Source organism: Diabrotica virgifera, chromosome 3, assembly GCF_917563875.1.
Source record: "Diabrotica virgifera virgifera chromosome 3, PGI_DIABVI_V3a".
NCBI lineage: Eukaryota > Metazoa > Arthropoda > Insecta > Coleoptera > Chrysomelidae > Diabrotica > Diabrotica virgifera.
This window is the reverse complement of record NC_065445.1, coordinates 237288452-237315467: the sequence shown is the minus strand read 5'-3', so window position 1 is coordinate 237315467 and position 27016 is coordinate 237288452. Positions and strand designations below refer to the sequence as shown.

Below are 27016 nucleotides of genomic sequence, written 5' to 3'. Positions count from 1 at the left end.
TTTTTTTTTTATTTTCTGATAGCAGTAAAATGTATTTGGAACTAAATAAATTACAAACATTTTTCCTTTTGTGTTAATTAATTGAATTCAAAATAATTTTTCTTGGACATCAAAAAATCATAATTTAAAAATAAAAATCGACCTGTTTCAGGATTTTCGCTTAAAGTCGCTGTCTTACGAATTTATGAATTTATTCCAAACATTTGCACCATACTGTATAACTGTATACGATTACCACTAGAAATACCTGCATTAATTTCGCTATTTATAGCATTCTTTTGGTTGATTTTTGTGCCCAGATATGTGAGGGCATACACACGTTTGATGGTTTAGTTGTCTACTGCGGCATTATTTTCATTGTCAGATGTTCTTATGAGGGTCATGTACTTGGTTTTTGTTTCACTTATTTTAAGTCCTCTTTTTAGTGCTTCAGGATTAATTTCCTTGAACGTTTCCATTAGTAGTCGCTTGATCCTCCTGATGATAGCTACATTACCTGCATATATGCAGTATATTGTATAGATTTGGTATTTACTATAGTAGTTTTTCTGATGACAACCTTAAAAACTAGGTTGAAAAGCATGGTGGATAGTGCGTATTCCTGTCTCGAAGTGATATGTTATATTCAAAAATTGTTTATTAAACCGTTCTTAGTATGATAATATAATATTCTTGGTAACATACTATGAAATAATTTAATATACATACGACCAAAATTAAATCTTTTTTGCATGGTTTACATTTATACATAAATCCAACTATCTTTCCGTAGAAGACCCTGCTATTTATTACAATATTTACCAGGCAAATACATCAAAAGACGATCTCGCTTTACACCCCGTCAATGCACGAAAACTGCCGGCCATTTCCTTTTAATAACATTTTTAAAAAATACCCTCTACTGTAAACATAGCCACTGTTTATGACGACTGTATCAAATATCTCTCAGAGAATACTGATAAAACTTGAATATTTTCCAATCGCATAAAAGATCTGGGACCGCTACCAATAAAAAACAAAACAAATTTGATGGGAAAAACTTATTGAAATTCCGAGAAAAATACGCAAGCGAACACGAACTAAGTTTCTTTTATATTTTTCTTTTCGTCTACATGCATCGCAATGAGCTTAGGTTGTTCGGAGTGCGAAATTAAATTAAACAGCATTGAGAAAAACTACCAAAGTCCTTGTGTTATGTTTTGAATGGTGTTGTCTTTATTAAAAATTCTTTTTGTATTAAATTTTTTTGTTATTGCTGTTAGTTTTCTTAATAAAATTGATGTTATACTTCAAACTTAGCTTAAACCTCATAATAAACATAAAAGTTTATTAAAAGCGTGTCGTAACATGCTTAACCATGGTTATTAAATTAAAGAACGAGATCAACAATACATTAAAGTATATCATTAATACATAATAAAATATTAAAGTGGCTTGGTTTCCATAAACTTGCAGCTATAGAGTTGCAGCTCTTAGCTATTGCATAACATCTTGGCAACTAAATGTTAGAACAATTTAAGAAATTACCATTTTACCGTGGATTATAACGCTAGATGTCTGGAATTGTTATTTCAAGTTATTGACACAAATCATGGTCGAAACTATCCCATAATTCGCCTAATTTTTCCTTCAAGTTGGAGACGGTTCTCTAAGGATCATTACTTCTTCTCCTTCTTCTTTTTTTATATAGGCAATACTGCCTGTTTTTCTTCAACGGTGCCTTTCATTCTGTCCCTAAATTGTCATTCCGTCTTTCCCTTGGGCGTCCTATACTTCTTCTGCCTAATGGTGACTTGTCCGTGGGTATTCTTACTATCCTTGATTCAGACATCCTGCTTATGTGTTGATTCCACTTTTCTTTTCTGTTCTTTACGTAGGTATTTATATTGTCAACCCCACATATGCGTCTGATTTCCCCACTCCTTACCCTGTCCTGTAGTCCTTTTCCAGCAATCCTTCTTAAGATCTTTATTTCGTTGGTCTCCAGATGTCTTTCTGTTTTGTTTGTATCTGGTCTTGTTTCGGCCGTGTAAGTCATAACTGGTCTAATAACTGACTTATATATTCGGGCCTTTGTTTCCACTCTTAGGTGTTTCTTTTTCCAAATTGTGTGGTTTAGGCATCCGGCCGTTCTACTGGCTTTAATTATTTTGGTCTTTTACCTCTTCTTCGGTATTATTGTCGGCTGATATATTATGTAGTTCCCAGGTATTTGAAAGTCATTACTTGTTGTATAATTTTATTGTCATCATTACGATCATTACTTTTGTGGAATTTCCAAAATCCAGAATTTGTATTGCAACACCATAAATCGGATAAGAACAGGTAGTCTTATTTCCAGCAAATTTACGAATAATGACGGAAACAGACAAGGAGGGGTATTGAGCGCACTATTATTCATCCGTGTAATTGACGAAGTAATTAGAAAGTGCTGGCCAAAAACAAAAATATATGCCATAGAATACAGAAACCTAAAACAAACAAAATTGAAGCCTCTGTATTTGCAGACGAGATTGTTATTGTGACAAGGACTGAAAAATCTCTGGAAGAAAATATAAAAATCTGGGAGACAGAATTAAAAATTTACGACCTAATAATAAATATTAAAAAAACATGATGGCAATATCCAACAAAGATGTTAACGTATACCTATACTGAAATCCAACGCAACAAAATAGAACAGGTAGAGCCATTTAAATATCTTGGAATAATTTTAAATAAGAAGGGGGCACAAGAAGATGAAATTGGAAATAGAATAAAAGCAGCCAAAAGAAGATATCAATGACATGGGAAGCGAGGTCGATAGAAAAAAAACAGAAGAGGCCGACCAAGAAAAGCCTGGAATACAAGTGTGATAGAGATATAGAAGAATAGAGGAAAATCGTGGTAGGAAGCCAAAGAATTAGCAAGGACAGAAAAAAGTGGTGTAAGTTAGAACAGAGTTCAGAGAACAGAATTAAATTAAACAGAGTTGAGAAAAACTATGTCTTCTCTGAGTTTTTAACGGTGTTGTCTTTATTAAAAATTCTTTTTATATTGAATTTTTTTTTATTGCTGTTAGAGTGCAAAGTAATCGTGAAACCGTTAAACACATTTACAACTTGTACAAGAACTATTGATTTGCGAGTAATTCGCGAGTTTCACCGGCACATGTGTTTAATCAAAACGCGAGCAGTGAAAAGTAAAAGAAGACTTGGTAAGATTTTTATAAACTTGTAATATTGCTGTTTATGATAACTTCCGCTATAAATTTCCAATTGAACCAGCAACATAAACCGTAGAGTCCGCGATCTCTAAAATTATATCTATTAATAATTTCACATGTAGGTTAGGCTTTTATTGTCACCTTTTATTTTTACGTATTTCTACGACATTGTTTTTGTGTATTGTTTTACTAAGTTAGTTATTTGAATTTTTTCTATTCTATTTTTTTGTTCTTTTTATATTTATTTTATTTATTCCAAACAGATGAACGCATAAATAGTAGCAGAAAGTACCAATACGAGTATAAGAGTTACTTTTTTAAAACCATTTAATAAAAAAATATTTTTTTTTCAAACCTGTTTTCTGGCTTTTGTATTTATTTTTGTCATAAACTAATCTCTTTAAGCATAATGCGGTATAGATTATAAGAGAAAAATCCAAATATCAAATAAATAAAGATGGAAGTAATTAAAACAAAATTAAGGGATGAAGCCCGGGGGTGTGAAAATGCCTTTCCCAGCAAGCTTGAATATGGCATAATGTCTACCCTTATAAATATTATATGACAGGTTTTTTTCGCTTTTTCTAAAAATTAGTGGTTAAAAAGTTATTTAAGGCATGTGTATCTCCAAAGTAACAATAGGGTATAGGGGTTATTTTGTTAAAAACCGTCTGGATGGTTGTGTCGAAATAAACCAGATATCATTAAACCGCACACAGGTAGGTAATTTTATTTCCAAATGTATATATTATACGCACCCAAAGACTTAGACAGTGTCCCTATAACGTCATTTCTACTTAATCCCCCAGCACTCAAAGCTTTCGCTAAAATCTCTTTCAAAAATAGTCATCTAGTTTGCCTAGTTCATCCTTCAATTGGCCCACTCATTTAATTCACTTTAAGTATTTAAGAGAAGTGAAGCAATGTGTGATGCCTCTTATTGCATTTAGAGCAATTTGACGTATAAGTACATGAACTTGATGAATAACCACTAGCCAAACAGCTGAGACACGCTTTCTTTGCCTTGACCGTTTGAAAACTCTCATCTTCAGACATATTTAAGAATTCCTGACAAGTGTATATTTTATGAGATTTACCGAGGAATTTGATTACAATTGATTTCATTTAGCATAATTAGAGCCGCTTCTTTTAATTATCCCCTTTTTACTATCTGTTTCTTTCAGTCCCATGCGTGTTAACGTATTTGAGATCTATCAAATTATCTATTTTTAATATAAGACTGATGTTCACTTATTCTAACGTTTAATGGTCTTGATGTTTCACCTGAAAGAAACAGATAGTAAAAAGAGAAAAATGAAAGAAGCTGCTCTAATTATGCTAAATTAAACCAATTCTGTCGCAAATTCCTGGGTAGAATGTAGTAGGATGTAATTACCCATACTAAAGGAGGAAATTAATAAAAAAAATACAACGAGTAGTAAGTCAATAACATATCGAGGATAGTACATAATCTATATTTTAGTACTAGTTTATATATCTATGTATTATTAATATTATTTATAATTTAAAATAACATACATAGGTACAGATACGATCACTGAATAGTTTACACCTTAATTTTTATATTGTAATACTGTAAAATTGCAGTGCCGTACGGATTGGATAGATGTCAAAAAGTCAACAAGTGTCAAAAAGCCAATACTTATCAAAAATTTTGCAAGTGTTAAAAATAAAATAAAACGATATCAAACTCCTCAAAAATGTTTAGAATGCATTTGAATGATGCGCAAAAAGCAATAGCAATTGCCCATTCTTGAAGAAGGTTGGTCACTAAGGCAAGTTGCTGCAGATTTGAACATGAACCGTATATGCATATGCAATCAAACAAAGAGGCGGTTCAAGAGGGCGGAAGATCTACACAGATCAACAGGATGGGATGTTAGAACATTATTTGAGAAAATCTTCTTTTGCCACAGCTCGAAGAGACAGGGTTTCCGGGCAATATTTGCACTGCACGTAGAAGAATTCAAGCAAGTGGACTGACAAATTGTGCAGCTGCAAGGAAACCTTTTTTTACCGACGATCACAAGAGGACACGAGTTGAATTTTGTAATGAATTCATAAACCGTGAAGAGAACTTTTGTTCTAGGGTTGCACTTTCCGATGAAAAAGTATTTCAGTCATATATCAACGGCCAAGTAAGAGTTTATAGGCCGAGAAATCATAGGTATGATGAACAATATTCGCATAATTTAAGAAATAGTGGAGGATTCTCGATCAACGTATAGGGATGGATAAGTGCTGAAAGCCCGGTCGTTTGTTGTAATATAGGAGAAAAATTAACATTATTACATTACAAACATATTCTTGAGAACACAATGTTGCCATCAGAGATCCAGAGATACCCCAACAATGACTTCATCTTCGAACATGACAATTTCCCGGTGCATACGGGTAAAAATTGTTCGAGAATGGCTGAAAGAAACTTATGTTAATGTTCTTCCGTGGCTTTCCCGGAGTGCAGACTTTAACCCCGTCGAACATGTGGGGCAGAGTTAACAAAGAAACTGAATTAAAGAAACCTTGGACCACGGAATTGAATTGAAATATGGGAAGCAATTGAGCAGGCATGGGAAGAGCTAGTTGACAATAACATGAAGGGATTGGTGCTATATATGAACAAAAGACTGCAAAGTTGTATTGACAATAATGGCGCTTCCACCAAATATTAATTATTGTTTATTATTTATCATTGTTTATCATTATTTAATATAAAATAGATTAAAATACAAGCTGAAAATGCGAGCATTATCATAAAGAAAACTTTGTTCATTTACGTATTTTAATTCATAATATGGAAAATTGCTATTATGAAAAGTAGTTTAGAATTAATAATTATGTTTTAATGTGCAATTATATCATTCTAATTTAAATGTTATGAACTGTAAAGGTAGTTTACTCTTGATCGAAATTCATATTTTTTATATACCTCGTATAAAATTAATAAAATTTTATAACGATGGTTGCATCATAAATCTTAGAACATGAAGAGCTTTTTATGAAGAATAACTGTCCTTCGTCAAATTAAAAATAAAAGAGTTATAAATGAAAATGTTGTTGGTATCCATAATTTGAGAAAAATCTTCAAATATTTCTTTCCATTAGAAGGATGTAATTGCACATATCATATCAGACCATAATTTTTTATACCAAACAATATTATTTCATATACTGTCGGTTCGCTAAACTCAGACACAACTGGCTAGTGATTTTAGTCACTAATTTTGCCAATTTGGCAAAAAAAAATGATTACTAGTTAGTTAATAATTACTAAATAATTAGTAATTTTGTCAATTTTGGTAAAATTCTCAAAAAACAAAAAAATTACCTACTAAAATCACTAGCCAGTTTTGTCGAGTTTAGCGAACCGACTAATTTTAATTTCATAGCAAATGAAACAGTCCATTTATCATAAAGGGAAGGCCGCATACTCGTATAAACCTTTTTAAAGCTGTTAGTAAATTATTTCTTTTAAAATATACTCAAACTGTAATTTTGAACATCTTATTTATTTTATATAATAATTAAATTCACTATCAAATTTCATTGATGTTTTATTAATATTTAATTTAAAATTAAAGACGGTTAGAAATATCGAAATGCTGTTTTCAGATTTGGATTCAGAAGAAAAAACTACATAAGAATCCATCGATAAATCTGATCTGAGTATTGCAGGAGCGGCAACGCAATAACCTACACACTTTTGCGAATTTATTAACGAAATGTTTTCGTTGATGAAATGCATGTTTTAAAACCATGCTTCCTTATTTTCTTTATTAATACCATAATCCATTTTATTCAAAAAACTTCTTTCTATACTTTCCATTTTGTTAAATTTTGTAAAATAAGTTTATATTATTTTGACTTTTAAATTTTAATCGACCTATTCTAGGTACCCCGCTGGTAACGTCACTTTGACGTAAAAGGTGCGTTTACATGAGGTAAAAATTTAAAAAATCGGCTCCTAGATACGTAAGCCTGTAAACTATTCAATGATCGTAACTGTACATAAAGTCAGAATTTGGTGTTAGCTTTTTTAGAGTAAATTGAATATAAGATCAAATACTTGCAATGTCGGGATAGTATCATGAAGTTTTTTCCTGGGTTTTCCTCGTGATTTACTATGGAATCACTAACACGAGAATAATAATAATATCGTATGGCATTTTTGCCGGGGAGATCCTTTCGGATAGTTCCGGCGCCATTTACATCTTTAACCCTGTTTTAAGTAACTAGTGCCGATGTACACTAGCCCAGGGGGACCGACGGCTTTACGTGCTCTCCGAGGCACGGTGAGACGGCTCGTGTCATTATTGGAAATGAAAATGGTTTGTCTTTGGCAGGGCTCGAACCCACGTCTACTGGCGTATGAGGCCAGCGTTTATGCCGTTACTCCACGGCCGCTCACACTAACACGAGAATTTTGCTGTCACCAATGAATGTGCTTCTCTTTTTAAAAGCAGATCACATACTATGATTTTTTCACCATATTTAACATATTCATAATACATAACGCAACTCATAAGTCTTTTACATTAAAATGTATAATATGTCTGAATTGCAGGTACTAATGAGTCAGATTATATTAAATTATTGGAAGAATTTTTTTTACTAAGCAACAACATTTTTGTTTAATTTGTTAATATTTTGTATTTCGATAACGACATCCGAAGTGGAGTCGAAACGCCAATAAAATTATTTTCCAAGTTAAATTGTGGCTTATTTCCCAGTTAGAATAGTAAGAGTATAGGGGTTATTTTGTTACAAACTGTCTCGATGGTCGTGCCGAAATAAACCGGATATCATTAAACCGCACACAGGTAGCTAATTTTATTTCCAAATGTATATATACACACGCACCCAAGGACTTGGACAGTGTCCCTATAAAGTCCTTTCTACTTAATCCCACAGGACTCAAAGCTTTCGCTAAAATCCCTTTCAAAAATAGTCATCTAGTTTGCCTAGTCAACCCTACAATTGGCCCACTCATTTAATTCACGTTAAGTATATAATTATAAAGGGTTTGATCCGGCTTAATACCCTTTTTAGTTACTATTCGACCCTTTGATACTGTAACTTCTGCTACTCAATAGCAGTGGCGTTTCGAAAGGGCAGTGAGAAGAGGTAACAAGTGTTTGTGCCATATTCATTTAACAATTAAAAAATTTTATACAAATAAATCACGTATAAAAAGGAAAACACAGATATCTAGGGAATAATAGTAGTAATGGATTAAAGTGTTATCTATACAGGGTGTCCAGAAACTTTACCGACAAACGAAGACAGGAGATTTCTCTGGTAATTTTAACTAAATTCACCCAGTCCGAAAATGCTTCCTAAGGGAGCTAGAGCTCTTTGAAAATGGCGTCTTGTAACTAGTTTTTCTTAAATACCTCCAGAACGCTTCTAGTTAGAAAAACAAAAATTTGTACGCCTATTTATCTTCCAGAGATAAATGGATTTCATCCATTGCGAAATTATAGTACCGGTCATAGGCGTCCGTTTTGGGTAGAGTAACGGTTATTTTATCGCATAACTTTTTTATTTTTACATTTTAAGCATCTTTCACTTTGGATTATTAAATTTTGGGGTATGCTTACGGTGACCATATCTTTTTAAAGAAAAAAAAAAGTACAAAAAAAACAAAAATGTATTAAAAACGCAAAATGTATCTGTTTATTGGACAGACAACTTTTTGCCAATAAAAATAAATAAACTATGTAGCTAAACAAAAAATTATATCAATTAAACTAAACATAACACATTATATTAACTTTAAAAAAGTTAGAAGACTGTAATTAAAAGTTTTTAGATGAGGGACCTGGAACAGCTTCATCTTCTTCCGGTTTTTTGTACCATTCATATTTTTCTGAACTTAAAATTAATTTAAGAAGGTCCGGCTTCGACTGAAGTAAATGAAACATTTCATTACAAGTCTCATCAAAATTTGTGTACTCCTGCATCGCTGCCTTGAGAGTGGAAATGGACATTTGTTACTTTTCTGACGTCCAATAATTATTTATTACAGCAAATAAACACTCGATAGCTGCACTAGTACCCGGAAGACGAAAAATAAATTTGCATAATATTTGTAAGTTTTTCAGTTTGAATTGATCTACACACTTATAAACTTCAAGCCATCGATCCTGACTATTTTTTTCTTCTCTGTTCCACTCAGCAATTTTTTCACTTGTAGCCACATCTTTCAAAATTCCCAGTTCGTCAAAGGGTTGATCTTGATTTAAAATGGTTGCCTTGATATACAGTTTAAAAGCTTCGAGAGAATAGCAAACATCGTTCCATGTTATTTCATTTCTAGATCTATCCATTTGAAAAGTTTGAACTCATGAAGATTTTGTACTCCAGTTTTCTAGGTAGGTTACACATTTTGTGTAAAAATGTCTCACTTGTGTACCGAAGTTTTCAGTAGCGGCTTGCCCATCTTCAAGTTTACCAAGACATTCTCTCACTTTAAGCGGCAAAAATAATGCGTCCAACCGATGTTGTAATTTGTTTTTAAGATTAAAGTATTCTTGGGCAGCATCTGCCGCATTTATTTTACCACCCTCTACTTTCAGAATGGATTCATGAAACTGCGACGCCACATTATGAACGAGCCACATCCACATCTCTGAAATGAGATCAATAAAAAATTTTCCCAAAATTGTGGGACAATTCTCAGATCATAGGAAATAAGCTTTAAGTGGTTCAAACATTTGTAAAATCCGTTCAATTGCAGGCATCATATTTAGAAATCGTGTTTTTGAAAATGATAACATTTTTTTGTATTCATAATTGACCGATTCACAAAATGACTTTAGTTTATTAACTCTAACAGTGTAAATATAGAAATTCCTATAAATTTTCACTGTTATGACTTCGATATAAATTGGTAAAACATCAGTAGCACGTTGAATACAGTACACACCGTTTTCTAGAAAAATCGATTTGAAAATTTTTCGTCTCTTGAATTTGAAAAAAAATTGAAAATTTTTTTGAAAAAAATACGGTGTATTTTACCAACTTGAAGCAAGAGGAACTTTTACTACTAGAATACCTCATAATTTAATAATCTAGTGTCAAAAATGCTAAAAAATTACTACCCAAAACCGACTCATATGACCGATGCTAGAAATTCGCAATTAATGAAATCGATTCATCTCTGGAATTGACCGTAAAAGTTTTCGTTTTTCGAAATAGTTTTTTTTTTAATCTTTTTTTTGAAATTTAAAAAACGAAAAATTTTCAAATCAATTTTTCTAGAAAACGGTGTATCTTATCGACTTAAAACAAAAGTACCTTTTAGTACAAGAATACCGGACAATGTAATAATCCAGAGTCAAAAATGCTTAAAAGTTAAAGACAAAAAATTTATGCGATAAAGTAACCGTTGCCCTACCCAAAACGGACGCCTATGACCGGTACTAGCAATTTGCAATAGATGAAATCGATTTATCTCTGGAAGATAAATACACATACCAATTTTTGTTTTTCTAAATAGAAGCGTTCCGGAGGTATTTAAGAAAAACTAATTACCAGACGCCATCTTCAAATAGCTCTAGACTAAGTGAATTGGGTTAAATTGTCTTAAAATTATCTAAGAAATCTCCTGTATTCATTTGTCGGTAGAGTTTCTGGACACCCTGTATAAACTGATTTCTTGTGATAAACTGAAGTTTCGTTCGAGACAATTGTTGTTTGATTTCTCATCATCATTTAGCGAAAGTGTTCACTGTTGGGCTTAAGCCTCCCTTAGTCTCTTCCAGTATCTCTGCTTGTAGCCATATTTTCGCTATTCTATTCACGTCGTCGGTCCAACTAGTCGGTGGTCGTCCTTTGCTTCTGGTATAGTTTCTGGGTCTTCATTTCATGACTTATTTTGTTCACCGTCCTTCTTTTGTTCTCGCTACATGTCTTATCGAGTTTTAGTTTAAATAGAATATGGCTTAGTTTGCTCATTGCTTTCTATGACAGGCCTATTCGTTTTTGTATTTGATGTATTTTATTTAGAAAACAATGTTTGGAAGAACAAACACGTTATAACACTATTAACACGTTGCCGCGACAAAAATATATGTGCAGACGAAATTCACCCTGTAGGAATAATGGAAAATATAATTTGACAAGATGTTGATATGTTATATAAGGGGATGTAAACGTGTTACACAATTTGAGGAACATGTCCTCGGTTGCTCAGTAACGAAAGAGATATGGGAAAGTTCTTCTTCTTCTTCTTCAAGTCCGTCTCCTATCGGAGGTTGGAAATCATCACAGCTATTCTTATTTTACTAGCGGCTGCCCTAAATAGGTCGATGGAACTGCAGCCGAACCATTCCCTCAGATTTCTTAACCAAGATATTCTGCGCCTACCGATACTTCTCTTACCCCTGATTTTACCCTGAATGATCAGTCTCAGCAGCGAGTATTTGTCACCTCTCATAACATGGCCAAAGTATTCAAGCTTTCTTCTTTTAACAGTAAGTACAACTTCACATCCTTTTCCGATCCGACGTAAAATTTCGGCATTCGTCACGTGGTCCACCCAAGATACACGTAGCATTCTACGGTAACACCACATCTCAAAAGCTTTAATGTTTTTAATGCTGCCCATCTTGATGGTCCATGACTCAACTCCGTATAATAAAGTGGAGAAGATATAACACCGCAGCATACGCACTCTCAGATCAAGATTTATGTCACGACTACAGAGAAATATTTTCATCTTGTTAAATGCTGATCTAGCTATTTCTTAGTTCTTAGAAGTGTGTTATTAATATCCTCTTATTAGCTTAGAACTAAAAAAATAGAAAAATCAAATAAAAATATCAAATAAAAAGAAATAAAATATTCGGCAACATTGGTTTCCTTGTGGGAACCATAAATATACAAAAATAGAAACGCAAAAGAAAAGATAGCTAAATCAACAATTAAACAAAATCCTAGTCAATACAAAATATATAAAATACTTATGGCGTGACTTACCTTATCTATGTTTTTACTCAGCTAAATCTTTGTTGTACTTACGAAACAAGAGAAAAGGAAAAGACAATAATAAATAGTATATTGCACTGAATAAAAAAATATTTGAAAAAACTAACTAAGTTCTCAATCTAATAGCACATAAAACAACATCCAAAAATGTCATTCTACATCCTACCAGACTGAAAACCATGGGAAACTTTCTCTGGTAACACCTCCGAGGCTTCTACAATTTGCAAGCCATAACGGATGCTGAGACTAAGGAAGGTGAGGGAATTTTACAATTTATAATTCACGTCCCATCTGCTCAGCGCGGTAAAGTTCCAACGAGAATGGTTCCCTTCGTACTCCAATGGGAGTAAACACAAATCAAAAATGAATAAACATTTTCAATTTCGTTGCAACACGAAACTACAGCCGCATCATTATTCCAGTTCAATCAGAGAGTGCAGCAAGCACCTCTACCGGTTTCGAAACTTATTAGTCTATTATCAGGAGGCACATATGCTGCTCTCTCTGACCCAACTAGGACAAACCCCGGCGTACAGTCAGGGATGATGCGGCTGTAGTTTCGTGTTGCAACGAAATTGAAAATGGTTATTCATTTTCAAAAAATATTTATTGAAACAAAATAAAATAAAATTAAAAAGATCTCTGATCTCTTTCGATTTTACATAAAGAGATCATGTTTTACAAAAAGAAAATGAAAAGTTTACAAAAAAATACCTTGTACTAGTCCTGTAACTTCTCTTGGTTGGTTTTAAGTTCAAGGCACAATTCACTTCACTAAAGTCAATTTACAAAAGAATAGATACATTAAAAGTACAATGAATGGTTGTTTCCATAGTTTATAGAAAAATTCAGCATTTATTTCTTAAAACAAATCGGCACTGCTCGAACAAAAATATTGAAGAACTCATTAGTTCTTTCGTATATTACACGGGATCAAAAAAAAAATATATATATATAAGCAACTCCATGCTTTAACTATGATGTCAGAAACGGCTAACACAAAAATAATTCTAACTCCTGCATGAATCCGAAAATATTACATATACCCCAGGCTGTGGGTAAAAAATAGGTCGATTTCGGGATATAATTCAGGAATTTTTGAAACCTATCAGGTGTTGTAAAGGACGATGCCAGGAATAACTTCTACTAAAATGTAACCAAAAATATTGTGAGCTTTTTTTTATTGCGATTTTCATTTGTTAAATTTGCAATTTTTAATGATTTTTAATTTTGCAGCTTAGGATATTGTATTTAGAGAAAAACTTTTTAATAAAAAGTTGTAGTAAATTAAAAATCTACAATTTGAGGTACGGTAAGTATAATTTGGTTAATTGGTTATTGCAAAACAGCCTGCGAAAGGTCCAAAATGGCCGTTTTTTACAGTTGTATTGTTTATTGTACAAATAATTTTTTTTATTTTTTAAAGCTTTTAAGTGAAGATCTTTCAATTTCAAACATAAAAAAATTGTAAAGCCAGATTAACGAATTTGTTGCTTAGATATTATAAATTGTTTATCCCAAGAGGTAAAATGTCGAAGGCTATAACTTTTTGAAAAAAAAAAAATAATCGTCGAGAGTTGGTGAAACATCTAATCTCCTTCTAAAGAGTTGTATTTTCATATTCTGATGTAAATAAATGCGAAAAATATTTTTAAACCTCTAATTTTTGGGTTTGAAAATAAGGGGGCAAATTTCGTTATAAACATTTAGAGCTGAAGCGGCCCTGTACATCATATGAATTTTTAACTTACAGAGTATTGTTGCTAAAGATGAAAAAAAGATTTATAAAAAAATTAAAAATTTCTACGACCAACTGAAGCCGAGATAATGTTTAGGTTTGAAAATAAGGGGGCAAATTTCGATATAAACATTTAGAGCTGAAGCGGCCCTGTACATCCTATGAGTTTCTAACTTACAGATTATTGTTGCTGAAGACAAAACGAAGATTTATAAAAAAATAAAAAAACTTTTACAACCAACTGAAGCCGAGATAATTGTTTTTTTTTTCTTAAGTCGTAGTGCCTTTATTTATAACAATTAAGAAATTATCTTACAGTCATTGACTAAAGAAAAACTTATATTATCTTAAAATAAGAATTATTATAAAATATAATTACATTTACTTATTAAAAATTATTTTTAAAATCGGTGCTTTTGCGAGCGGCCGAATTTTGCAAATCGCCCGGCTCGCTTCAAATCCGCGCGGTCGGAAAATTTTTAACTTGTATTAAATTTTGACAGAAAACAATTTAATAATATTACCATTATAATATACAGTCTATTTTCCGCTGTATTTGTTTTTCTTAATAAACTTTTATATGTGAAATTTCATTTCTGAAGAAATAATATTACAAAAATGATACATATATATGAAATATATAACAATATTTTTAATTTTTTCATTGTTATATAAATATAACAATAATAATGTTACTTCTTACTATAATATACAATACAAAACTTTTTCTTCTTGTAGTGACTATTCTTTTTGGATTTCACATATAAAAGTTTATCAAGAAAAACAAATACAGTGGTAAATAGACTGTATATTATAATGGTAATATTATTAAATTGTTTTCTGTCAAAATTTAATACAAGTTACGTAAAAATTTTCCGAGGGCGCGGATTTGAAGCGAGCCGGGCGATTTGCAAAATTCGGCTGCTTGCAAAAGCACCGATTTAAAAAATAATTTTTAATAATTAAATGTAATTATATTTTATAATAATTTTTATTTTAAGATAATATAAGTCTTTCGTTAGTCAATGAGTGTAAAATAATTTCTTAATTGTTATAAATAAAGGCACTATGATTTAAAAAAAAAGCAATTATCTCGGCTTTAGTTGGTTGTAGAAAATTTTAATTTTTTTATAAATCTTTGTTTGGTCTTTAGCAACAATAATCTGTAAGTTAGAAACTCATAGAATATACACGGCCGCTTCAGCTCTAAATGTTTATAACGAAATTTGCCCCCTTATTTTCAAACCCAAAAATTATCTCGGCTTCAGTTGGTCGTAGAAATTTTTTATTTTTTTATAAAACTTCGTTTTATCTTCAGCAACAATAATATGTAAGTTAAAAACTCATAGGATGTACAGGGCCGCTTCAGCTCTAAATGTTTATAACGAAATTTGCCCCCTTATTTTCAAATCCAAAAATTAGAGGTTTAAAAATGTTTTACGCATTTATTTACATCAGAATATGAAAATATAACTCCTTCGAAGGATATTGGATGTTTCAACAACTTTTTACGATTCTTTTTCAAAAGGTTATAGCCGTCGACATTTTACCTTTTGGGATAAACAATTTATAATATCTAAGCAACAAATTCGTTAATCTGGCTCCACAATTCTTTTTTATGTTTGGAATCGAAATATCTTCATTCTAAAGCTTTAAAAAATAAAAAAAATATTTGTACAATAAATAATGCAATTGTAAGAAACGGCCATTTTGTACTTTTCGTAGGTTGTTTTGCAATAACCAATTAACCAAATTAAACTTACCGTACGTCAAATTGTAGGTTTTTTTAATTTACTACAACTTTCTGTTAAAAAGTTTTTCTCTAAAATCAATATCCTAAGCTACAAAATTAAAAATCCATAAAAATTGCAAATTTGACAAATGAAAATCGCAATTAAAAAAAAGCGCACAATATTTTTGGTTACATTTTAGTAGAAGTTATTCCTGGCATCGTCCTTTACAACACCTGATAGGTTTCAAAAATTCCAGAATTATATCACGTTTTTTCACCCACAGCCTGGGGTAATACCGCATTGGTATAAGTAGTCGCGTTCGCCTAGAAACACCGAAAACGCGGTGGTCTAACTTACTTAGAACATAGCGGAACACTTTAGCTCCAACACAAAAACTTCTGCAATAAAATTTCACAATAACTTCACCTTACACAAACTTAAAATGGAAATTCAACCGTTCCGTTACTGCAACCCTGCAGACCTCCGAGGATCACTCAGACATGACCTTCTTACAGCTCCAACGTAACTACTTGATGGCTCAAACGTAACTGAATTTTTCGATCTCTCAAACGCAATCCTCAGAAAACAAACGCCCCTTCCAAAATCATCTAATTTCCCCATCAACAATCCTCACAACCAATTACAGACTTAAGACACTTCCCTAATTAGAATCTTGACAAATAAGAAGCCACTTAGACATATTCTTAGCCACACCCTTTATGCTTATCAAAAACATTCAATCCAATCACCAAGAGAATAAACAAAACAGATTCCAGCAGATACCACCACCCACTTTTCCCATGAAATCCCTGATTTAGCTGTCTTCACAACTAAGGCCCGTTCTCAGACAAATCAGCAAAAAAAATGGACCCTTATCTCTGCACCACTTATCTGAAGATAAATATTTTCCAGTTTCACAGTCGCCAAAAACCATTAGTGAAAGATTTATAGCTAAAGATTACTTTGGTGGTTTAAAATAACGTAAACACGTGGAGAAATAAAAATTTATCTATTCACGAGAAACACAAGATCGATCTAACACTGTGAGAAACGAAAAGGAATCACAAACGACCTAATTCTACGCGATACAGGGTACAATGTCTGAAACGGATTTAGTATACAAGGTGGAACGATAGTATTAGGGATTCGAAAACGTCAATGATTTTTGTACCTGTTACAACATAAGACAAGACACAAAAGCAAGAATCTATAAAGCAGCAATTAGACCTATATTCACAGACACGGCGGAAACAAGACCTGACACATCTCAAACGAGACAACTACTATAAATACCAGAGATGAAAATATTTCAACGAATACCATGGAAAAGTCTGTTGCAATGTCTATGCAATGTAGAAGACATAAATAGATGGGTGACAAAACGGAAACATGAGTGGAACAAACACATTAGTAGAATGGCAGAGGATAGTATAGTACGAATAGCACGACATAAGTCACCAAATTTACGAAGAAGTATTGGCAGACCAAGAAATAGATGGTGCGATAATTTAAACAGTTTAGGAGGCTAATATTGAAGAAAAAACAAGCTTTAAATCATACATATAAGAAGGAAGAGAATGAAGATGTATTGTCTGCTTATTTTGATCTCGTGTCCCCGATATTTTTAAGTGTTTGTTTGCTGTATGGTATTATTGTTAATAGCTATATGTATTTCCACTCATTACCAGATTTGTCATCCGTTTAGGTCACTCAAAGTTTATATGTTTCTCCTGCTGTTTCAGCCTTTTGGTTTTGAGCGAATGTTTCATAGAACTTGTCTTTTGTAACTGCTTTACTTTTACAGTTTGTTTTGTTTGTTACTTTATTAAAACATTAATCTCTTTGGATAATACTCAGCTATCATAGCACCTAGCTAGATCTTTGCTGTCCTAATATTGTCTGTTATTCTTGTATTATTTTTGCTTTAAGCAGTCACACTACTAATACTAAATTTTCAGGAAACCAAACATTTTCAGTTTTATTCAATTTTTTCGGAAAACGAAATATTCTAAGATCTTTCCAATATTTATAATGTCGATGACTACAATAATTTTTTAGACCGCATCTCTAATTCACAGAAAAGGCCTTACAGTTTAATAACGAGAAACATAATTCCAATCGCTTGTTTCTACGGTAAAATCAGCTGTGCCTGTTTCTAAATCACTTATTTCTTCTATTAATGGAGCAATCAATCCCTTCATTAAGCTACACATGGAGAAATAGCTTTTTATCTACAATTCGAGAAATCTTGTAACGATGGCACCGCCAATGCTTGCTGCCAGCTTGTCATCTCTACATATGCCTCTACTCCTACCGATAACCTACCACTACCACCATACACCAAGACAGGGAACCGAGTTGGATCCTTAGTATTGATCTGGTAAGAGCGAGTAAGAAAATAAGGTCTTTAATTATTGAAGACGTTCTATCTTTAAATTTAAATAAAACAGTATGTGGGATATTATCGAAACTGTTTATTTAGGACTGCTGCCCTAAAAATCCGTTAAACCATTTCCGTAGCTTAGGAAGCCAGGATATTCTTTTACTTCCTGAATCTCTTTTTTCATATATCTTATCCTAAAATATTAGGTAGGTAGGTCGTATAGTTGTTCCTTACGCATTGTATTGCCCAGGTACTCCAATTTGCGATTATGGCTACGATTTATTCGCGCTCTTTACTCATTCTGTGTGAGCAACTTTGTCTACCCAGGAAATCCTCAACATGTGTCTATTGGGGACTATAATAATCCCACATTTTAAAGCCTTTAAGCCTCTTCAGTAAGGCTTTAGTTAAGACATCCCTCCAACCCATATTATAGAAGAACTCCACATAGAAGAACGGAGAATTTTTGCTTCTAACTTTGTATTTTGTTTTTTTTCTCATTAAAATCCAGGCTCAAACCTACTACTTATTTCTGCTGCCCTGAAAATAAGAGCATACAGACCTACCAGATTTTCTACAAAAATCACAGTATAATATAATCAGTATATTATGCTGTTCAGTCGTTCTCCATTTTTAAGTATTCCCTCGTCTATATCAGTGAACGCTAGCTTTATACTGTGCTCTGAATATATTGAACAATAACGGGGACAGTATATATCCTTGCTGTACATTTCTTTGAAACAATGAACATCTAATTTTTTACCAATAAATGTTAAATTAATGAATAATTAAAAACCTTTTAATAATATACAATTTTAAATGAACCTATTCCCAATAAAGTTCTTCCAAAAGGTACAAGAAAAATAAAACTTCAGGTATTTAAAAAATTTAAGAAATATAGATATTGAATAGAAATTCCTCAATTGCCTCTATTGCCTATAAAACTAATGAAAGTTTACCATCAAATTTTAGCCAACTACGTTCGTGTGTTCTTGGGCCATGCTTCAGAATTTAAATGCCATCTGTTTCGGGCTGAGGTATTTTGAGGAGCGAAAGGATAAGGCTGGCTCAAAAGGGACAAAAATCTCGTAGGTAAAAAATTAAATTCCCAAATTAAGTTTGGCATAGGAATTTTAATTTCGATTTTGGAGGAAACTGCGGTATTGTTGAAAGTTCAACGTTAAAAATAAGTTGTTTATGCCGACAGAATTCTTTGAAGGACAAGTTCTTTTATTTAAGGAATGCTTTTTATTTAAAACACAATATTTAAAATATAAAAGAACTGTTTGTTTTACTTTTTAAATATGATTAAATATGTGTGGGTTATAAATAATAATTAAAATAAAACAATATGAAAATTTTTTTAAGAAACGCTTTTATTTAGTTATGAATGAGTAAAAGTTAAAATATAAAAAAATCAACTAAAAAGCAAAAAATAAAAAAAATCAAACTCGACGGATTATTTGAAAAAAACGTTCGTTAAAAAAATGAAAAAATCTAACACATTCGTTAAAGAAAAGCGTGGGGTGAAATCCGTTTATTCGATGAAGACGCGCCCCACGCTATTCTTTAACGAATGTGTTAGATTTTGTCATTTTTTTAACGAACGTTTTTTTCGAATAATCCGTCGAGTTTGATTTTTCTATCTTTTGCTTTTTAGTTGATTTTTTTATATTTTAACTTTTACCATTGATTATAAACACACACATAGATACCTCACTCAAAGGTAAAAACGAATTCAGTGTTAAACTCCGCCTACTTACACCTCTTTACCCCTCAAGCCTAAGTACTACCTGACTGTATGGTGGCGACATTAATTGAAATCTTTGCCAAGATTGAAAAATAAATTTGAGTTACCTGCTCCAGCCATTGTCCAGTGCAATAGACGACAATATAAGGGTGGCATTCAGCATTTTCACAAATAATTTTAACGTGCTTGTAATCTATATTATGGAATTCCGATTTTACTTCAGAAAAAACGCTAAAAATTGATTAATGAAAACAGTAGAGGATTTTTAAAAATTATTTATTTATCAATACACTACAAAGGAATAACAAAATATAAAATACATAATAAAATTAGCAGTGATAAATTACATGTCATGTAAATTACTTTTTTGTAACTTTTCAAACAAATTAATTTCCAGAATTGATGCAAACTAAAATATTTCAAGCTAAGATACATAATTTATTTCCAGATTTAGTCCATTCACTCACGGTAAAATATTGCAAAAAACCTCCTAATTTTAAAGAATCGCTTGGATTGCCATGAAATTTGGCTTACGCCTAGCTAAGATGTCAAAGAAAAACAAATGATGTACCGATGTGTGCTTTGGCCCTATGGTTCAGTATCACCCCTTCTCGGGAGTGAAAAAATATATGTTCAAGATAAGTTCAGAAGTGCCTAAAATCACTAATTCTAAGCAACTTTTGTTCTATAGAGTTTTTTCACTACGTCAATACTTATTTCGAGTTATTGAAAAATAAGTTCTTTTTCGTCAAATTCCATGTTGAATATTTCAACGTGAAATAATAAAAAAAATGAAGCACTTTTCGACGAAAACTCATTACAACTTTTTTTAAAGTGTTTAAAAAAGGTTTATTTATATTATTTTTGTTAAGTTTATAGCGTCAAAAGTAAGCAAGTTATGATCAAAATATATTTGGTTCCTATTTTTTTGTTAAAAAATCGTGAAAATCACCCCCTAATTAGCATCCTAAATGAAATTAATCGTTACAACTTCACAAGATCACAACTTGCTTTACTCGTGTATGTATTGTTTCATCGGTTCAAAGTGGAAATTTTTGAAGGAGCTCTAGTTGAAAGGGCTTGAACTAGTCAAAAATCACGAGTGTATGCAAATTTTGAACAGCCACATCTTAACCAATTTTTGCCTTACAGAAAAACAAAAAATCCAAAATATTCAGAAAAGCAAAACCTACATTTTTTTACTCTTTGTGATTTTTGGTGTCACTAATAAATTTTAAGTTATTTTGAAAAAAACATTTTTTTCAAAATAAAAAAAAATGTTAAAAAATAAGCCCTTTGAACAAATGAAACTTACAGATCAGTATAAATAATACATAAGTAAAGTAACTTGGGAAGCGGTAACGATTAATTTGATTTAAAATGCTAATTGGGGGCTGATTTTCCCGAGTTTTTTTGACCAACTTTATTTTGAGCGTAACTTACTTTTTATGCTAGAAACTTATTAAAAAACAAAAATGAATATTTTTTTGAACACTTTAAAAAAGTCGTACTGAGTTTTCCCCAAAAAGTGTAAACTTTTTTGGTTATTTCACGTTGAAATATTTGCTTTGAAATTTGACAGATATGAAACTATTTTTCATTAGTTACAACTTTGCTTCTACTGGGTCTAGAGAGTTCATACATACACCATTTTTTCTCTTTTTAGAAGCTATATTTTTACTGGAAACCTTTTTTTCGGTAAAATACATATTTACTTTTTCAGTTATTTGCAAAAACCCACCTAAAAAGTGTTTTTTTTTTTTGTTGAAAAATGAACATATTTACTCGCAAATACCTCGAACAGTATTAACTTGCTTAGAATTACTTTTCTTCTTTCCTATATGTATTCCAAAATTTCGTGTCAACCCAAGCGGTTATTTAAAATTTGGAGTAAAAACCGTGATTCAATGGTATTATTGGTTTCTATTATAGTTTTCTACTGTAGTTTTAGCTATAGTTTTATAATAGTTAAGATTATATTTAGAAAATTGTATCATGTTGTGACTGGCTGTATGGCATTTACCAATTCCAATTAAATAAATAAATAAAAATGTTATAAAACTAGACAATAATACTACTATAACTACAGCTAAATTAATCGCAATAGTTGAAGTATTCAAATATCTACATTATTAATTTACCGAAAATAAAACCTAATATATAGCTATAAATTTTTACAAAATAACTGCAAATATCTAGGAACCTGGGTAAATAAAAACGATGACCAAAATGTATCTATTAGAGAAATCAGGACACGCATTGAAATTGCAAGACAAGCATTTATAAAAATGAAAAAAATGTTTGTTAATCGAGATCTTCCTCTGTAGCTGAGGATAAGAGCCTTAGGATGCTACGTGTTCTCGACTTTGTTACATGGAATGGAAAGCTAGACACTAAAAGTAGACAATATAAATAAGTTGGAAGCATTTGAGATGTAGTGCTATAGAGGGATTTTGAAAATACCTAGATCTAACGAGTTACAAATGCAAAAGTATTAAGAAGGTTACAATGTTACAAAAGGATTGCGAGGTGATAAAGAACATCAATACAAGAAAGCTGGATTTAGGCCAAATTACCAGAGGAGCGAAATATGAGATATTAGGCTCATAATGCAAGGTAAAATTAAGGGTAAAAGATCCATAGGTAGAAGAAGAATTTCCTGACTGAGAGACTAAAGAGAGTGGTATAGTTGCAGCTCAATAGATATTTTCAAAGCAGGCGCCAATAAGGTACGGATAGCTGTAGTGATGGCCAACCTTCGATATGAGAAGGAACTTCGACAAGAAGAAGAGGATATAAATGTTGTTCTGATAGTAACATTGTACTACAAAAAATTTATCTAGAAAAGGCAATATAGAAGTCTGTGCAAAATAAGAAATTGTACAGAGGTGAACTAAAATCAATATGATTTACTGTTCGATCGCATACTTTTTACATTTAAAAATTATCTAAGGACTTTCTAGAATTAAGACATCGATGTTTTAAAAAAAAGTAGTGGTGAGTACCAAATACAATAGATTATTATCTTTCTTTGAAAAAATACCACAAATTCCCAACGTTCAAAATGAATAATGTAAGTACATACATATCTTGATAAAGTGACAGTAACAATAGGTAAAAGCTGGATTAAACAGACAGGATTAGAAAGTTTAAAACATCACTAATGAGATCATATTTAAAAACAAAGTAAATAAGTATATTTGAATGTTAATTCTTTTCAAACTAAGATCACAGTATAAAGAGGGAACCTCTATATACTGTGATAAGATTGTAAAATTAAAATATTGGGAAAAAAAGATATATATTTATTATTTCTTTTTCTGAAGAAGTACTTTCATTGTTGACAATATTGAAACATTTTATTATTATTAAAAGTCGATTGTACCACGTTAATATTTATATGAAAGTGCTTTAAAAATGAAGGTATATGACTCTTGAGAAGAATTAATATTTTTTTAACAAACTTGGTATACGACTCATAATATCTGACATCTGATTCTTTTATTTTTAGTTTTGAGACATGCAAGTTTTTATCAATAATACATTTTTCCCTAAACTTAATAAAAAAGTTTTCTATATGATTCCAAGGTTTTAAGACATACTGATATTGTTTTCCTGATATTATAACATACTTGTTAATATCTACTGTATATAGAGACTAAAGCTAATAGTGTAGTTTAACATACAGTTAAGTCCGCGGTTATTTACCCGTGCGTCATTCATACCCGGCGAGATAAAACATATACTTTTTATCTAGCATCATTCTCTTCCACGCATGAAACTAAAGACAAACCAGCTACCGCCTGTTATTAAGTAAAAACACATGTTATTTTTATGAACGCACTAAACTCAGTACATTGAAAAGATCTAGGTAGAAAAAAAGACGTTTTCATATTTTAAATACAATTTGTGACGTTTCTGGTTTGTTTACTTTTGTGGCTGTCAGTCTGTTGAATTTTTTGCTGTTTATTTGTCGAATTTTTGCATTTTGATGTTTGTTTACCTTTACTTTTATCGAAAATAAGTAATTTTCTGTGAATCTTTTCCCTTTTAGTTTTCTGTTTGCTTTCATTAACGTTATACCACTGACAAGTTTTAAAAAGTTTGATTTTTACCAAAAATTTTATAATTTTCCTTTTATGGTCTTCGCAGCTTTTAAGCCAATTAGTAGTTAATAAAATATGGTTAGTCACATAGGTTTCAATTTTTTCGAAAACTGCATTATCTACTTTAAATAAATTAAAAGCCTCGTGAAACTTTTCTAACAATATTGTAGTAATAGTAACAAACAAATCTGATGGTCTCTGAAGAAACTTTATTTCTTCATTTGCGCCATAATCTCTGAAAAGTAACATTAATTCGTGTTTCTGTAATAGAATTTTGTTGTCTTTTAGCAAGTCTTCCTGGCATTTACCACAATTCAAGTTCTTTATAATCTTATAGTAAATATAACCAGCGACATATGTAACAGCACACGTTTCTAAATTTGTTATGCTACATTTGCTGGAATGTGCCGTGCTTAAAATTTGGTTGTCATTATTTTCCTTTTGCATGTCTAAAGATTGTTCTACATGAACTGTTTGGGTTTCAATGGACTCGTCAGATATTTCGACGCTGGTTACTTCGTGGGTTAAATCTAAATTATCAGTTTGTGCTATTTCACAATTTCGATTGTCTAAAGCAATTTTTAGTTTAATATTTGTGTTATGCTTAATGGCAATTCTTAACTGACTAACACTAGGTGTTGGATTGTAACCTAACCACCCCGATTGCGCACAATAGAGAAAAAATTTTCTAAAGGATCTTGGTTCAGAAAAGATGTTAAAAGATATGACACATTATATTTTTGAAGTTCCTCCCACAAACATAAAACTGACAAAATTGTCCACTGAAAGCCGTGTAGACAGTGAATATTATTTCTCTCTTTCTGATTTTCAAAAACTTTAATTTTTTAAAAATATTCTAAACCTGCTTTTAAGTTTTCAGTTGACTTGCTTAAAGTTGACATTGGCTTTCTGTTTGGGTTACTATCACTACAATATTTGCTGTTAAGACCATCAAACATATTATTTATAATTTTTAAAAATTCGGCAGTATGAGGAGCCGTTTTGGTGTGTAACTGGCCTACAGATTTTGCTGTTGATATTGCTGAGGCAACTGAGTTGGAAAAAATTTGGGCTGCTAATTTTACACGCATTTTTTGGAAATTATTAGGGTTTATGTGAACGTCTGTTATTTTCACCATGCATCGTGCTCTCACATTGGTTCTATCGATGTTGTATGTGTATTCAATATCTTGCCACGATATCTGGTTAGAATCGGCAAAAAACGTCAACTTTTTGTTAAGAAAATTATTTCTTAAATTTTTAATAAGTGGGGTGTATCAAAAACAGTGAAAATCCTCTGATTTCCTATTTCTATTGCAGGCTGATCCTTACATGCGCCTAACAGCTTAAATAAAGCTCTATTATTAGATGCTTGATCACACACTAACACTTTTGGTATATACCCAATATTTTGTAATTTTGAAACAACTTCAACTACAATGTTTTTTAAGTTGTCGCTATGTATTGGACCACCTGTAACAAAATAGCAAATCGGAATCTTCCAGTTATGTAGCAAGCCGCGCATCATGAAAACCAGACCTGTGTTGGCAAGTTTGCTTGTTCTTCCTAAAGCACCTAAATCTTGAAACCCTTCTATAATGTCATCTAATTTATTGTACTCCAATTTTTTTTTCAAAGAAATTTCATCAAACATTAACACACAAATTTTTTCCAACTCATCCATTGTCTCTGCTTTTTTCTTCAACTTGTCAATTAAGGAAGTGTTTAAACCAGTTCTTAATTTTATGACACGCAACCAAGTTTGAATTGTTTTTACTGAAGGTAATATAAAGTTAAGAGATCTAATTAAAAATTTGTAACAACTAGGAGACTTATAATAAATGGCCAGAGCTAAATCCTTTTCATTGTGACTCCATTGTGAACGAGTTTTGTGTGAAAACTGCATATTAACAAATGTGTGCACGTATTTGCTTTTATTTTCTAACAGTACCTGTAACATGAATTTGGTTGCCGATTTTTTGTTTTTTGTTGTTCTTCTACAACGCTGACTGTTCTTCTGACGGCACTTCTTCTTTAAAGCATTTACTTGATACTTCAATTTTTTTACCTTCTCCGTCAATTCAGTTTCAAGTTTTGTGGGCAAATTAATTTCAAAACTGGAAATATCACTGAGACTACTACTTGATCTCTTAGGCGATGGAGTTGACCTAACCATACAATCGTCACTTGTAGATCTTTTACGTTTCGTACCGCAATAAACGTATGTAGAGCATACTGGTGGGATATCACCTAAAATAGGTGTAATCATTGAAATGTATGTGTAATTTTAATTAAAGCAAAACAAGCATCATCATTATTTCTGGAGTGATAGTAACAACGCATTCATATTTAAAAAAAATCTCTTTTGATTTAATTGTATAAAAATATTTAAATCATTCAATATCCACTGATTTTATATAAAATATATTTTAATAGTAGTATTCTCATTGACAAAGCGCATTAGGCAAACATAAAAATATTTATAAAATTGAGTACTCACCTAAATCAGTTGTTAACTGTGTAAATTTTAGAGGAACAGCATTTTTCCTTAATAACTTTCTTTGGCCACTTTGGTAAATATGTTCCACTGCAAAATGATGCTGGCAAATTACCCTCTGTATAAGGTCAGTGATATCCATCAATAAAATATCAATGTTCCCGCAGTTTTTTTGCCAAATTTTTGTACGCTCTACGTCTTTCAGTGGAAATTTAAAGAAAGATATATTATTATTTGTTCCATCGTTTCTTTCAAAACATCCCGCGTAAACACACTTATGAGTTACAGAGGCCATTTTGTCTAAAATATGAGTCCTTTTTTTATAAAATTCCGCTCTAATTTGTCACAACACCTGCCTGTCACAGATAATACACCTATAGGGTAAGTTCGGCCCTGACACTACTCCTACCTCCTCGCAAGTCAGAGAGAGAATGAGAAATCTCGATACGGTTTTCGAGTAGCGCCATCTAGTTGTTGATACGTCTTTCGGTTACCAAGAGGTGAGCTATCTATGGGTTTTTTTAATCAATGCTTTTACTCACTCATAACTAAATAAAAGCGTTTCTTAAAAAAATTTTTTTCATATTGTTTT

At 31.7% G+C, this 27016-nt stretch overlaps 1 protein-coding gene across 1 annotated transcript; it reads right to left on the bottom strand.

Annotated features, from left to right (window-relative positions):
* Positions 1 to 329: 329 nt before the first annotated feature.
* Positions 330 to 26881, bottom strand: LOC126882708 (uncharacterized). Its single transcript, XM_050647689.1, has 4 exons — positions 26428 to 26881; positions 25950 to 26177; positions 24236 to 24496; positions 330 to 496 (listed from the first exon to the last, which is right to left on the bottom strand). Exons 1-4 carry the CDS (start codon positions 26717 to 26719, stop codon positions 330 to 332), a joined length of 948 nt encoding a protein of 315 aa, XP_050503646.1. The 5' UTR covers positions 26720 to 26881.
* Between the last annotated feature and the right edge of the window lie 135 nt (positions 26882 to 27016).

Coding starts and splice junctions, on each gene's coding strand:
- LOC126882708 (XM_050647689.1), bottom strand. CDS start 26,719: ATGGCCTCTGTAACTCATAAGTGTGTTTACGCGGGATGTTTTGAAAGA. Junction 26,178..26,427: donor ACAGTTAACAACTGATTTAG/GTGAGTACTCAA, acceptor CACCTATTTTAG/GTGATATCCCACCAGTATGC. Junction 24,497..25,949: donor TGCTTTAAAGAAGAAGTGCC/GTCAGAAGAACA, acceptor AAATTGCTTTAG/ACAATCGAAATTGTGAAATA.